Source organism: Lynx canadensis, chromosome C2, assembly GCF_007474595.2.
Source record: "Lynx canadensis isolate LIC74 chromosome C2, mLynCan4.pri.v2, whole genome shotgun sequence".
Lineage (NCBI taxonomy): Eukaryota > Metazoa > Chordata > Mammalia > Carnivora > Felidae > Lynx > Lynx canadensis.
In genome coordinates this window covers 37,644,893-37,661,007 of record NC_044311.2, presented here as the reverse complement: position 1 = coordinate 37,661,007, position 16,115 = coordinate 37,644,893, and the positions used below count along the sequence as shown (strand labels likewise).

Sequence of the window (16,115 nt, the reverse complement as noted above, 5' to 3'; positions counted from 1 at the left end):
TTCTTGTCAATCTTCATCTCTTTTGCCACTATACATAATATGCTGTGATAAAAGTAGCTATGTATTTATGTATTTGTTTGTTTGTCTATGCAGTCCTAGGTGCTGGAGATTTTATTTTTTTGAGATAGATTCCCAAAAGTGGGATAGCTTGGGTAATGGGAATGTATGTTTATTTTTTTTTATATTTTTTTTCAAAAAGTCTAGTCTGATTCACCAATGTTTAGTCCCTACTCTGTCTCTCCAGACCTGGATATTATTGCTTCATTTAATTTTTGGCCAATCTGCTGATGATGGGTGCCATTTTATCATTATTCAAATTTGCTTTTCTGTGATCCCTAATTTGAATGTATTTTTATATATGTGCTTGCCCTTTGCATTTTCTCTCTGTAAATTGCCTGTTTATATCCTTTCCCTCATTTTCCTTGTTTTTTTTTTTTTAGAAAAAGAATTTAAAAAAGAATTTAAAAAAAGAATTTTTATCAATTCTTTTTATGTTAGGAATATTCTTTTCTAACACAGCATTTGTCTCTTGATTTGCTGATAAATCTTCTGTCACATGCGTTATGTATTGTTTAAAAAGGTCTAGGGGAACCTGGGTGGCTCAGTTGGTTAAGCGTCCGACTGAGGCTCAGGTCATGATCTCAAGGTTCATGAGTTCGAGCTCCGCCTCAGGCTCTGTGCTGACAGCTTGGACCCTGGAGCCTGCTTCTGATTCTGTGTCTCCCTCTCTCTCTGCCCCTCCCCTGCTCACGCTCTGTCTCTCTCTGTCTCTCAAAAATAAATACAAAAAAAAAAAAATTAAAAAAAATGTCTTGAGCCGCTTAGGTGGCTCAGTCAGTTGAGAGTCCAACTTCAGCTTAGCTCATGATCTTCTGGTTCATGAGTTTGAGCCCCGTGTCAGGCTGTCTGCTGTTAGCACAGAGCCCACTTGGATCCTCCATCCCCCTCTCTCTCTCTGCCCCTCCCCTGCTTATGTGTGTGGATGCCCTCTCTTTCTCTGTCAAAAAGAAACATTTAAAAAAATTATTTTTTTAATTAAAAAAAAATGTCTTTTCCCTTAAGACTGTTAGGTTTTCTCCAATCTTACTTAAATAAGAATTTATCACCTCAAATTACTAATACTCTCCTAGATTTTCTTCTAATACTTTTATTGTCATATTACTCTAATACATATTTTTGTATATAGTAGGAAGTTGGGAGTGTATGTGCTTTTTCTTCCAGCTGGATAAGTAGTTGTAACAGCCCCATTATTTTATTTTATTTTATTTTATTTTATTTTATTTTATTTTATTTTATTTTATTTTATTTTTTGAGAGAGAGAGTTAAGATTTTTGTTTTTCAAGACCACAAATAATGAATCTGTATACTGAGGGAAAAGATCTATTCTGTATGTTGAGATTACATAATTTTTATACTTTTAACCCCTGTCTTCAATCTTTAAATTTAGAAGCGATTGTTGGAAGCCATGGAAACATGTAATCACTCCCTCAAAAAGGAAGAGAGGAAAAGAAACCAACATAGTGAGTGCCTAATGTGCTGGTATGATAGAGACACAGAGTTCACCTACCCCTCACCATGGCCAGAAAAGTTCCCTGCCATAGAACGTTGTTGCACAAGGTAATGTTATTTGGTAATTTTTCAACAACAGCAATAAGCAGCTCCCCCTGGGGCCTGGGGGAAGCTTTTGAATATCTATTTGGAGAATTAACAAATAATTTATGATAGTTATAGTCAGTTGATAATGAATTACACCCAACTTGCAAAAGATCATACCATCTCCCTCTCAGAATTGTTTCTGTGGTACTCTGCTTTGGTCAGATTCTGCTTCTCCCTTTCTGTCTTCTGTTAAACTTGAGGTTTTTTAGTTTTTTTGGTTTTAATTTTTCCTCTCTAGAATTTATCTGTACTCCTACCTCAACAGGAGATACAAATTTTTGTTTCCACTGTCAGTGTCTACTTTAATATGTTATGACTTTGCCTCTTATATTCCCAACCACCCAACTGGAAAGAAGAAAAAAATAATAAAAGTGTTTCTATATTTTCTTGCCTGAAACTCATTTCTTCTTTTTCTTCCTCATTAAAATGTCTTTGTTGTTTTTTTTTCTTTTCTCTCATTTTCCCTGCAAATCATTTACCCAGATGGCAGCTAAAGTGAATATCTCCCAGTTATGCTTTTCCCTTTTTTTTGGAACGTAACCTCAAGATTTTATTGTCTTCATAATGTAACATAATATGAAGCTTAGAACTGGATCATTTTGGCCCTTTCTCTTCTTATCTCCTCCCAGTTCAAAATGCTTGCATCTCTTAGGGACGGCTGGGTGGCTTAGTCAGTTAAGCGTCTGACTCTTGACTTCAGCCCAGGTCATTATCTCAAGGTTCGTGGTTTTGAGCCCCATGTCAGGCTCTTCACTGACAGCATGGAACCTGCTTAAGATTCTCTCTCAGTTTTTCTCTTACCCTCCCCTAGTGGCACACATGTGTTCTCTCCCCCCCTACCCCCACCCGTGCCCCCCTCACTTAAAATAAATAAATAAACTTTTTAAAAAAATGCTCACATCTCTTAATATTCAGCATTCTTAGATCTGCAGTTGGGCTCAACACATTCAGGCCTCAGCACAATCTTTGTAGTTTTAACCTTTTCCTGGAAAATTGGCTTAGTTTGCCCACTATAGCCACGCTACTTCCTGTCATAACACCACTCTCCGTGGGCATAAAGAGAATCTTTGCCTTTCTTATGCTGTGTCATTTTGTGGGGTTGGGGCTTGCCACACTTCTTGCAGCAAGTCCAGCAGGTTTTCGGAACGTTCACCACGGTTGCAAGAGTGCTATTGGCATGGAAAGCACTTTTCCCTTTTGTTAAAGCAAAGAGAAAGATGAAATAGATATTATGAAATGTTTATTTTCCATCTGGGTTTTAGAACATGGAAGATACGGAGATTTGTAATGTGCTTAATATGTCCCTTTGCTTCTAAATTAAATATATAAAAATATATACGTAAATGTGTGTGTGTATATATATATATATATATGTTTTAAGTTAATGGGGAAAACTTCCATTCAGTAATCTATAGGCACATTTAGGTCTAGATCAATAATAACAAAGAATCTGGGTTGTTCTGCTGTATATTTTCTTTGTCTTAAAAGACAAATTGTCATTCCCTTGCTTAAAAGCAAGGATGACTCTTGCAAAAAATTCTAGGGAATACTGAAAAACTGTGATTGCTTGTAATTTGTATGAATGTTAAATGCCTTGATTTATTTTCTAGGTATAAAATAATATCATTAGATGCTTGGCGTGTAGACATAAGCAAGAACAAAATAACCAGGGTTGACCAGAAGGCATTATATTTCTGTGGATTTCCTACTCTGAAACACATCAAACACAAAGTCAGTGGCTGTTTAGTTCAGAATTTTTTCACCTTATTGAATGTAAAGTGATTATGGAGAAAGAATTAAAATTAAACTCTCTGAATTCTTTTAAAGTTTTTTTTGAAGAAAAATGGGGTTCAAGTATTCCAACAAAGTAGTCGTGGAGAAAACATGATGTTAGAAATCTTACTGAGTGCAGAATCAGATGAACTTGTAAGTATTTTCTTTATTGTATATTATTAGGTGCTTATTATGCATAAAACTGTTCTAGCTTCAGTGTGTTTATCAAAGAGGTATAACATGTAGTAACTTCAAAAGTTCATAGGAAATAAAGAAACCTTTACCCAGATTTTAAAGAACACATGTAATTGTGATCTAATGAGCAAATAATGCTCTACAAATTTTGAAAAGGAGATAAGCTGTGTGAGTTAAGTACAGGCTTGTAGATGAGACTAGGCTTGAGCTGAGTGCTATGAGAAAGATTGCCACAGAGCGAAGAAAAGGAGGGGAAGGGTATTCCAGTTGAAAGGAGTAACTTAAGCTGGAAATTGTGGTCAAAAATAAATATGTGATACATTATCATATTTTTTTAACCTTTTTGTATGTCCTAAATTTTTCTTAATACTTTTTCCTTTTTTAGAATAAATGTGATATATTTGAGGAGAAGAACTAGGTAAACCTGACTGAAGCAGTGGACTTGTGTTGGGAAATAATAGAATAAAAGGTTGAAAAAACAGATTGAAGCCAGATTATGGAGGACCTTGAATACTAGGCTAAAAGGAGTTTGGACTTTCCCCCCCCCATAACTGTTATCTTGAAATCATATTCTCATAAGGATTAATTTGGTGGCAATATAATAGACTAAACTGCACAAAAGAGAAATGGAAGAAACAAAAAAGCCTGAAAGTTCAGAGGTTGTGGTTACAGAAGCGTTAGGTGTTAAGGACAAAAACTGTGGAAATAGTAATAGATCTGGATGAACAAGACTAATAAAATTGACAAGTTTCATCATTTGTTCATATAACATAGGGGATGAAAAGAGGAAGAAAATACTAAATACGACTCTCAGATATCCAGCCTAATTAACTAGAAAATAATTGCTGTTTTCCAAATAAAGAAGTTAAAGTGGGAAGTCTCTGGTTTGAGGGGATTAATGATAAATAATGATGAAATTTTAAGGCAATGCTAAGACATTTAACTGGAGCTGCCCTGCCAGTCTTTCTCAGTAAGAGTTCTATTAAGAGATCTAAGACCGGATGCCCTAAGTCATCCATTTGAATGTGGTAGATTAACTTATCTTCTGTACATTTAGAGTGGGATTAGCTGTGTACCGTTCTTGGGAGAATTGGGAAAATAGTCAAATTATGTTTTGTGTTCTATGGTTCAGGTGAAAAAACCTCAGCCCAGAAAGGCTGCAATTTAATACCTGGAGCTGGAGCTTGGAGGGAGATAAGGATATAAAGTCATCAGCAAGGAGATGATGGCTCGGGCCTTGGAGCTCATTTTCCTGAAGAAAATAGACTCTGAGGGTTTAAGATCTGAGCTTTAAGAAATACCCATAGTTATAAAGGGTGGAAAAGGGACCAGTGAAAATGATAATAACATACAGAGAGTTGAGAGAAAATGACTTCCAAGTTAAGTAATATCACAGAAATATGGAGTAGATACTACATACAGTGCAAGAAGAATAAAACAAGGTCTGTGAATTTGTCCTTCAGGCACCATTATTGGCCTTTGAGGATCTCATTCCAGTAGATTTCATTCCTAACTTCTAATCCGGGGACTAGGTAGGTGTAAATTAGACATAGCAGGTATTAGGCCCTCAGTTAAGATTATCATTGAAAGAGGTCTAGAAACATAACTGTAGGTAGAGAACAGACAGTTTAACAAGCTAAATCCATGTTAAAAGAAGAGAGGTAGAGCTAATGGAGAAAGGAGGTCTTAAAGATAGTGTAGAGGGAAGGGATGTTTATGATAAGAAGACCCCATGTGAGGTATTAAGGAGTCTCATCTTGGCCTTAAGTGAAAGGATTAACCTGAGAAACTGACAACTTTTCCCTTGAAAACTAAAGGGGAGAAGTGGGAGAATGAAATAGAAATAGATGTATAGAGGAGAAAAGGATAATTATGGGATCCTAATTTTAATGTTGAAACTTGTTTTATTTACCAGAAACCATTGTTTTGTTTTATATGTTGACATTAAGAAATGTCTGAATATAATTAAAAGTTAATGCAGAAGTCTAAAACTGGTCATCTCTAATTGTTAAACATGTGCTAATAATAATTAAGCATAATAAACAGAAAAGAACTGAATGAAAATGTGTAGTTATACTTCATTTTCTACCAAAAAGTTGTTTAATAATCAAAATAATAATTATAATATTTCCTTTTAAAACTAGAATTTTACCTAGCATATTATTTCATACAGAGTATACATAGCATTTTATAGTTTATAAAGGCTTTTGTGTATGTTATTTTATCACCAAATAAACATTGTGAGGTAGATATTATTTCTTATTCTCACAGAAGAAAACTGTGTCTCAGTGGGGTTTAAATGATTTGCCTAAGATTCTATAGCTGGAAAGAGGTGGAACGCAAATTTGGACCAATGATTCCTAATTTTAAGTCTAGGGTTCTTATTTCATTATACCAACTACAGACTGAAATGAAATCAGATTTCTTAGATTCTGTTATCTGATTATATGGTATGAAACAATGAATAATAGCCCTTTTCTCATTTCTGCTGTCTTTTCACTTTTCCATTTCCATGAGAAAATCATGGAATTGTACATGATATTATTATCATGAGAATAATAGAATCATAGAATTTTACAACTATATAGAATTTTGTAAAGCATCTGTTCCAACTCATTACTTTTACAAATTAAGAAACTTAAATGGAGATTAGAAAAGGGACCATTAGCAGACCTAAGAACCTAGGTTTCTTGCTAAACATTATTTCTAGTAATGTTGGCCATTATTACGGACAGTAATACATTATAGGTCAGTGCTCTTCTGTTTAATTTCACTGAAACCTATTTTCTCACCAAGTAATTTCATTCAGGATTAAAATTAAAAATTTACTAGTAACTACCATTGCTGTTGAGAAAATGAGAAGGAGACGAGCTTCCTGGTGTCATAATGTTTATAGTGCAGGAAAGTACTTTAAGTTGGTCATAGTGCCTCTCTAATAAGAAGAGATTGGTAAAGAGGAAGATAAACTTGGTCACCTTTAACAGATTCATACTAAAATAAAGGGTAAGGAAAGGCACATGGTTAAAAACAACTTAAAAATATGTTTTAAAATAAAAGGAAAAAAAAAACTAAACAGAAATCATAGAAATGTACTAGAAAGAAAAAAAGTCGTTAGCAATAAAGGTACAACTTAGAGAAGACAAATTAAGAGAACTAATGGGAGCCACCTGGGTGGCTCAGTCGGCTAAGTGTCCAACTTTGGCTCAGGTCATGATCTCGTGGTTTGTGAGTTCGAGCCCTGCGTCGGGCTCTGTGCTGACAGCTCAGAGCCTGGAGCCTGTTTCAGGTTCTGTGTCTCCCTCTCTCTCTGCCCCTCCCCCACTCACGTTCCTCTCTGTCTCCCAATAATAAACATTTAAAAAAAAAATTTTTTTAGGGGCGCCTGGGTGGTGCAGTCGGTTAAGCGTCCGACTTCAGCCAGGTCACGATCTAGCGGTCCGTGAGTTCGAGCCCCGCGTCGGGCTCTGGGCTGATGGCTCGGAGCCTGGAGCCTGTTTCCGATTCTGTGTCTCCCTCTCTCTCTACCCCTCCCCCGTTCATGCTCTGTCTCTCTCTGTCCCAAAAATAAATAAACGTTGAAAAAAAAAAAATTTAAAAAAAATTTTTTTTTAAAAAGTAGTTAGAACTAACTGAATTCAAGTAGATGGAAAAGTTGAAAAGAGCAGGAAAGGTTGAAAAGAGCATAGGGAATAAATGACACAAGTGAGTAAATGGTATTTGATACCTGTTTTAATTATTAAGTTGAGTCTTTATTGATTTTAAAGATAGTTATAAATGCAAGCTAGTTTTTAATTATTTAATTTTGCCTTTGTAAAATTTTCTCCTGGACCTGAAACATGAGTGAACTTTTCTGCTTTTACTTTAAGAGTATAGAAAATATAGCTTCTTCAGTGCTTGGAAAATCTGTCTTTGTTAATTGGCCTCATCTTGAAGAAGCTAGAGTTGTTGGTGTATCAGACGGAGAAACTAAGTAAGTAAGATTTGACGTATACATTGTAGATTTATATTTGTTTTGCTTACTTGATGGCTTTTATTGATCCTGTTTAAAACTGATATAATTATTATAAAAATATTTATACAATCTAGTGAAATTAGTCTTCTAATCACATCACTCGATGTTTAACCACAATACATCCCTGAGATATTTTAGATGCATTTATTATTTTTTCTCTTTTGCTTTCTTTTCCTTTTAATAACTTAAAAGTTCTATATCCTAATTTTTGCTAGCAGTTATTATATTATTTAGTAAATGTATTTCTTTGACAAGAATCAATAGCATATATAACCTTACTTTTACCATGCCTCTCCCAGGTTTTATTTAAATAATACATTAATTTTTAAAAATACAGGTCATCTATTTAAGGAGTAATTTCTTATTTTACTCGAGTTCTCAATCATTGTATCAGTGATTATTTAGTTATTCTTTATCATTGTTTATCTTTATTTCACATAAATTTGATCTGATTGATGTTAGTTTTCATGCATCTAGAACTTTCAAAAGTAACTTTTTTTCAGAGAAAATTTTACATTTTCTGAGTTACAACATATCCAAAAGATCGTTTTTGTTTTCCTCATACTTAGGTTTAGAATTGTGGAGGCCCAATCCTTTTTCCCTTAGTTTTCTGCAAACCTACTTCAGTTGTGTTCTGTCATATAATTTTGTTGATGAGAGGTCAATGCCAGTGTGAATTTTTTTCCTCTATAGGTATCTGCTTTTATTGAGGATATAAGAAATCTTGAGTATTCTTTTAATCATCAGAATTCAGTCCCCCTACCTTTCTGATATAGTCCAGTTTATCACTTTTTTCTTTTACCTATCATGCTTTTAGTCAGAACTCCTTACCTAGCTCTAGGTCCTAGAGATTTTCTCCTATATTTTATTCAAAAAGTTTTGCTTACTTGATAATTTTACCTCATCCTTTTACGTTTAAATATATGATCTACTGTGAATTAAGTTTTATATTTGGTATGAGGTTTAGGTCAAAGTTCATATATTTGTCTATGAATGAATGTTCTTTTTTCTTCTTTCATGAAGATAGAAGTGTTCCATTTATATGGAAGCATATGGAAAGTGCCATATACTTTTTATTTTGCTTCCCAGATTTTATTTCAAGTTAGTTAACATACAGTGTAGTATTGGTTTCAGGAGTAGAATTTAATGATTCAGTACTTACATGTAACACCCAGTGCTCATCCCAACAAGTGCCCTCCTTAATGCTCATCACCCATTTAGCCCATTCCCCCTCCTACCCACCTCCCCTCCAGCAGTCTTCAGTTTGTTCTTTTTAGTTAACAGTCTTTTATGGTTTGCCTCCCTCTGTTTTTTCATCTTATTTTTTTACTCCTTCTCTTCCCCTACAAAAGGTTTATTTGAACAAATTATAGCTGAGAACTTCCCTAATCTGGGGAAGGAAACAGGCATTCAGGTCCAAGAAGCACAGAGAACTCCCCTTTTCAAAATCAACAAAAACAGGTCATATCAGTAGTGAAACTTGGAAAATACAAAGATAAAGAGAGAATTCTGAAAGCAGCTAGGACAAAAGGTCCTTAACCTACGAGTGTGGATACATAAGGTTAGCAGCAGACCTCTCCACAGAAATAGGAATGAAGAGTCAGTTGCTCCAGCACCATTTGTTGAAAAGATGGCCTTCCTCCATTACATTGCCTTTCCACCTTTGTCAAAAATCAGTTGAGTACATTTGTGTGGGTCTACTTCTGAGTTTTCCATTTTGTTCCATTTATCTGTATGTCTGTTTTTATCCCAGTACCATACTGTCTTATTTCTGTAGCTCTGTAGTAAGTCTGACCTTGGGTAAAAATCTCACAAATTACATATAGGATCTGTATGCTGAAGAAAGCAAACACTGATGAAAGAAATCAAAGATTGAAATAAATGGAGATCCATTTGGATCAGAAAACAGAACATAGTAAAGATAACAAATCTCCCCAAATTAATTTATAGGTTTAGAGCAATTCCTATCAAAATCTCTCCCAGATTTTGATAGATACAGAACAGTATATTCTAAAATTTTTATGGAAAGGCAAAGAACAAAAATATCTAAAATAACTGAGAAAGATAAAAATAATACAGAAAGGGGATGCCTGGGTGGCTCAGTCGCTTAAGTGTCTGACTCTTGATTTTAGCTCAAACCATGATCTCACAGTTCATGGGTTTGAGCCCCATGTTGGGCTCTGTGCTGACAGCTCAGAGCCTCCTTGGGATTCTCTCTCCCTCTCTCTATCAAAATAAATAAATAAACATTTTAAAAAATAAAGCAGAAGGAATTACTCTGCTTAAATTATTTTGGAGCTGTAAATGATTACAGCTGTAAATGATATTATATTTTAAATGTCACTTTCCCAAGGTAATATCTAGAAATACGACTGATTTCTGTACGTTGATTTTATATCCTGGGACCTGGCTAAACTAACTTCCTTGCCTCTTTACTTGAGGAGTCCAGGTCAGTTATTTTGTAGAATTCTGAATGTACTTGATTGTCTCTTCATAGTTTCATTTAAGTTGGTCCTCCATCCCATATATTTCCTGTTAACTGGTAGTTAAGTATAGTGGTTTGATCAGAATCAAGTTAAGCTTTTTAGTAAAAATACTTTATTGCATTGGAGAGTATTTTTTAATTCTATAAAAATTTATATTTTATTAAGTATTTTTATTTTTATTTTTTTTTCATGTTTATTTTTGAGAGAGAACATGAGTTGGGGAGGGGTAGAGAGAGGGAGACACAGAATCCAAAGCAGGTTCTAGGCTCTGAGCTATCCACACAGAGCCTGACACAGCTCAAACTCACAAACTGCGAGATCATGACCTAAGCCGAAATCAGAGACTCAACTGACTGAGCCACCCAAGTGCCCCTGTGTTTAATCTTTTTTTTAAGAGAAAGAGTAATAATTCTTATATTTTGATTGAAAATTTTTACAAGTCCATGTCCTGAAATTTATATTACAGTTTAAAAAAAAGGAGGCTCGGTTTTTTGCTATTATAACCATGTAGAAACCTTTTCACTTTGAAGACTCATACTACTAGAACACTATATTAAACCACAAATTTGGGGGTAATACATTTTAATTTTATTTTAATCTTTTAAGATTTTACTTGGAAGAACCTCCAGGAACACAGAAGCTTTATTTAGGAAGAACTGCCCCACCATCTAAAGTGGTCCATCTTGGAGACAAAGAACAATCTAACTGGACAAAAGAAGTACAAGGAATTTCAGAATAGTGAGTGTCATAAAATATATTTAATGTCGTGAAAGTAGAATGTGATTTAATGCACTTGTTCTCTGACTTATTTTCTGCTTAACATAGTAATCACTCTGAATACTGACTACATCTTCATTTTATGTTCTAAAGAAAATAATGAGTTCTAGTTTAAAATAATACCTGGTTAGCAGCAGTTACAGCCATGCCCAGTTTGTCACTAAAATACTTGATGATGTACAAAAGAAAAAAAGACAGAATCACATAATACTGGGAATAATAGTTAAGGTTGCCTGCATTTGAGACTTATTTTTACTAATCATAAGGCCATTGAATTTTTGGCCATATGTAGTAATGAAAATAGGAAGGAAATTGTCCTTTTTTTGTCACCCTTACTCCCTGCTCACTCTCCTACCTTTCCTACATCTAAGTCCCATATGCCCTGAATTTAGAAATGCAAGGTCTGTACCAACCAAATAACTAAGAAGCTGGCCCTCCTCCATGATCCTACCATAACAGTACTTCCCATTCTTCATCCAAATACTAGAATCCTCTAAACCAAAACAGAATAATAGAGGCTGGCAGTGGCACATGGAATGGTGTTATAAATGTATATCCATCACCCTTCCTATTAAAACTATAATAGCATTCATTGATAAATGGGGAATTTGAGGAGACGCCTCTTATACAATTTTGGAGCTAATAGGCCATAATATGCTTATTCAAAGATGCATAAACAGGGAAAATGTAAAAACATTATACAAAACCATCCCAGTGTCTATGTGCCAAATGTGGAAGCACCCAAATATATAAATCAGTTAATCACAAACATAAAGAAACTCATCAATAGTAATACCATAATAGTAGGAGACTTCAACATCCCACCCACAGCAATGGACAGATCATCTAATCAAAAAATCAACAAGGAAACAATGACTTTGAATGACACATTGGACCAGATGGACTTAACAGATATATTCAGAACATTTCATCCTAAAGCAGCAGAGTCTACATTCTTCTCCAGTGCACATGGAACATTCTCCAGTATAGACCATGTACTAGGACACAAATCAGCCCTACTAAGTAAGTTCAAAAAGATCGAGATCATACCATGCATATTTTCAGACCACAATGCTATGAAACTCGAAATCAACCACAAGAAAAAATTTGTAAAGGTAACAAATACTTGGAGACTGAAAAACATCCTACTAAAGAATGTATGGGCTAACCAAGCAGTTAAAGAAATTAAAAAGTGTATAGAAGTCAATGAAAATGATAGCACCACAACCCAAAACCTCTGGGACGCAGCAAAGGCGGTCATAAGAGGAAAGTATATAGCAATCCAGGCCTTCCTAAAGAAGGAAGAAAGATCTCAGATACACAACCTAACCTTACACCTTAAGGAGCTGGAAAAAGAACAGCAAATAAAACCCAAAACCAGCAGAAGACAGGAAAAAATAAAGATTAGAGCAGAAATTAATGCTATCGAAACCAAAAAAAAAAACAGTAGAACAGATCAATGAAACCAGAAGCTGGTTCTTTGAAAGAATTAACAAAATTGATAAACCATTAGCCAGTTTGATCAAGAAGAAAAAGGAAAGGACCCAAATAAGTAAAATCAAGAATGAAAGAGGAGAAATCACAACCAACGCAACAGAAATAAAAACAATAATAAGAGAATATTATGAGCAATTATATGCCAATAAAATGGGCAGTCTGGAAAAATGGACAAATCCCTAGAAACATATACACTACCAAAACTGAAAGAGGAAGAAATAGAAAATTTGAACAGACTGATAACCAGTAAGGAAACTGAATTAGTAATAAAAAATCTGCCAAAAAAACGAAAGTCCAGGGCCAGATGGCTTTCCAGGGGAATTCTACCAAACATTTAAGGAAGAGTTAACACCTATTCTCTTGAAGCTGTTCCAAAAAATAGAAATGGAAGGAAAACTTCTAAACTCTTTCTATGAGGCCAGCATTACCTTGATTCCAAAACCAGACAGAAACCCCACTAAAAAGGAGAACTATAGACCAATTTCCCTGATGAACATGGATTCAAAAATCCTCAACAAGATATTAGCCAACCGGATCCAACAATACATTAAAAAAATTATTCACCATGACCAAGTGGGATTTATACCTGTGATGCAGGACTGGCTCAATATCCACAAAACAATCAGTGTGATTCATCACACCAATAAAAGAAAGGACAAGAACCATATGATCCTCTCAATAGATGCAGAGAAAGCATTTGACAAAATAGAGCAGCCTTTCTTGATAAAAACCATCAAGAAAGTAGGGATAGAAGGATCATACCTCAAGATGACAAAAAGCCATATATGAGTGAGCCAATGCTAGTATCATCCTCATTGGGGAAAAACTGAGAGCTTTCCCCCTCAGGTCAGGAACAAGACAGGGATGTCCACTCTCGCCACTGTTATTCAACATAGTATGGGAAGTCTTAGCCTCTGCAATCTGACAACACAAACTAATAAAAGGCATCCAAATCGGCCAGGAGGAGGTCAGACTTTCACTCTTCACAGATGACATGATACTCTATACGGAATACCGAAAAGATTCCACCAAAAAACTGCTAGAACTGATTCATGAATTCAGCAAAGTTGCAGGATATAAAATCAATGCACAAAAATTGGTTGCATTCCTATACACCAACACTGAAGCAACACAAAGAGAAATCAAGGAATTGATCGCATTTACAGTTGCACAAAAAACCATAAGATACCTAGGAATAATTCTAACCAGAGAGGTGAAAAATCTATACATTGAAAACTATAGAAAGCTTATGAAAGAAATTGAAGAAGACACACAGAAATGGAAAAAGATTCCATGCTCCTGGATAGGAAGAACAAATATTGTTAAAATGTCGATACTACCCAAAGCAATCTACATATTCAATGCAATGCCTATCAAAGTAACACCAGCATTCTTCACAGAGCTAGAATAATCCTAAAATTTGTGTGGAACCAGAAAAAACCCCGAATAGCCAAAGAAGTCTTGAAAAAGAAAACCAAAGCAGGAGGCATCACAATCCCAGACTTCAAGCTATACTACAAAGCTGTAATCATCAAGACAGTATGGTACTGGCACAAGAACAGACACTCAGATCAATGGAATAGAATAGAGAACCCAGAAATGGACCCACAAACGTATGGCCAACTAATCTTTGACAAAGCAGGAAACAATATCCAATGGAATAAAGACAGTCTCTTCAGCAAGTGATGCTGGGAAAACTGGACAGCGACATGCAGAAGAATGAGCCTGGACCCCTATCTTACACCATACACAAAAATAAACTCAAAGTGGATGAAAGACCTCAATGTAAGACAGGAAGCCATCAAAATCCTCAAGGACAAAGCAGGCAAAAACCTCTTTGATCTTGGCTGCAGCAATTTCATACTCAACACATCTGTGGAGGCAAGGGAAACAAAAGCAAAAATGAACTAGTGGGACCTCATCAAAATAAAAACCTTCTGCACAGCGAAGGAAACAATCAGCAAAACTAAAAGGCAACTGACAGAATGGGAGAAGATATTTGCAAATGACGTATCAGATAAAGGGTTAGTATCCAAAATCTACAAAGAACTTATCAAACTCAACACCCAAAACACAAAGAATCCACTGAGGAAATGGGCAAAAGACATGAATAAACACTTCTCCAAAGAAGACATCCAGATGGCCAATTGACACATGAGAAAATGCTCAACATCACTCATCATCAGGGAAATACAAATCAAAACCACAATGAGATACTACCTCACACCTGTCAGAATGGCTAACATTAACAACTCAGGCAATTAGAGATGTTGGCAAGGATGCAGAGAAAGAGGATCTCTTTTGCATTGTTGGTGGGAATGCAAGCTGGTACAGGCCACTCTGGAAAACAGTATGGAGGTTCCTCAAAAAACTAAAACCAGAACTACCTTACAACCCAGCAATTGCACTATTAGGCATTTATCCGAGGGATACAGGTGTGCTGTTTCAAAGGGACACATGCACCCCCATGTTTATAGCAGCACTATCAACAATAGCCAAAGTATGGAAAGAGCCCAAATGTCCATCGATGGATGAATGGAGAAAGAACATGTGTTATATATATATACAGTGGAGTGTTACTCGGCAATCAAAAAGAATGAAATCTTGCCATTTGCAACTATGTGGATGGAACTGGAGGGTATTATGCTAAGTGAAATTAGTCAGAGAAAGACAAAAATCATATAACTTCACTCATATGAGGACTTTAAGAGACAAAACAGATGACCATAAGGGAAGGGAAACAAAAATAATATAAAAACAGGGAGGGGGACAAAACAAGAGACTCATAAATATGGAGAACAAACAGGGTTGCTGGAGGGGTTGTGGGAGGGGGAATGGGCTAAATGGGTAAAGGGCATTAAGGAATCTACTCCTGAAATTATTGCTTCACTATATACTAACTAATTTGGATGTAAATTTAAAAAATAAAAAATAAAGTTAAATTACAAACAAAACAAAACACAACAAAAACATCCCAGTGTCAAAGAAGGAGATAGCTCTCAGGAGGTAGAGTGTATTTTTGCCTTCTCACAGTAATTAGATACTCCTGTCTTGGTTGATAATATACTGAATTTTGTTTTACAGTGCATAAATCACAATAATAAACTTATTTGTGTGATTACTTTAAGGACTTTTTCCCGAGATATTATGCTAAGGGTAGGGAACATATCTATTTTTTCATTACTATTCTCATTCCTTGACTAATGCACTAGGCAGTCAATAAATGTTAGTTTGAATGAATAGAGATTGCTTTGTTCAACTCCTTTGTTTGAAAAGAAAGTCATTCAAAATACTGTAAGAGTTTAGATATTTGTTTATGTACTCAACAATTATTTATTGATACCTACTAGGTATAGAAATTAGGAACTGCAGATACCGTAGTGAATAAAATCACAGTCCCTATACTCATGAAACTTATGGCTCGCAGATGAAAGATAGACATTAATGTCTTGTGTAAATTTTTGATCAAACTGCAATTATGATACTTGCTTTGAAGGAGTAGTTCTCTGAGACTACATAATAGAGGAGTTTGACCTAGTAAGGAGACATTTGTCTTAGAGAAAACTTTCCTAAGGAAAATAATTGATTAAACTAGTATCTGAATGTAGGAGGGTAGGAGTTAGGCAAAGAATGAAAAGGGAGTAGGTTTCAAGATGAGGTAAAAGGTACATACAAAGTCTCTGTGCCAGGAGAAAAAGTAGCATATATAACATTAATGA

General features: G+C 35.2%; 1 protein-coding gene across 4 annotated transcripts in view; it reads left to right on the top strand.

Annotated features, from left to right (window-relative positions):
- Positions 1 to 16,115, top strand: part of XRN1 (5'-3' exoribonuclease 1) — a 122,069-nt gene that overhangs the window by 38,847 nt on the left and 67,107 nt on the right. For all 4 annotated transcript variants that reach the window (XM_030330622.1, XM_030330621.1, XM_030330624.1 and 1 more), the window contains 5 exons: positions 1,448 to 1,617; positions 3,267 to 3,387; positions 3,484 to 3,582; positions 7,491 to 7,594; positions 10,729 to 10,860. In XM_030330622.1, coding sequence (XP_030186482.1) covers positions 1,448 to 1,617; positions 3,267 to 3,387; positions 3,484 to 3,582; positions 7,491 to 7,594; positions 10,729 to 10,860 — 626 coding nt within the window. The remainder of the gene's footprint in view (positions 1 to 1,447; positions 1,618 to 3,266; positions 3,388 to 3,483; positions 3,583 to 7,490; positions 7,595 to 10,728; positions 10,861 to 16,115) is intronic.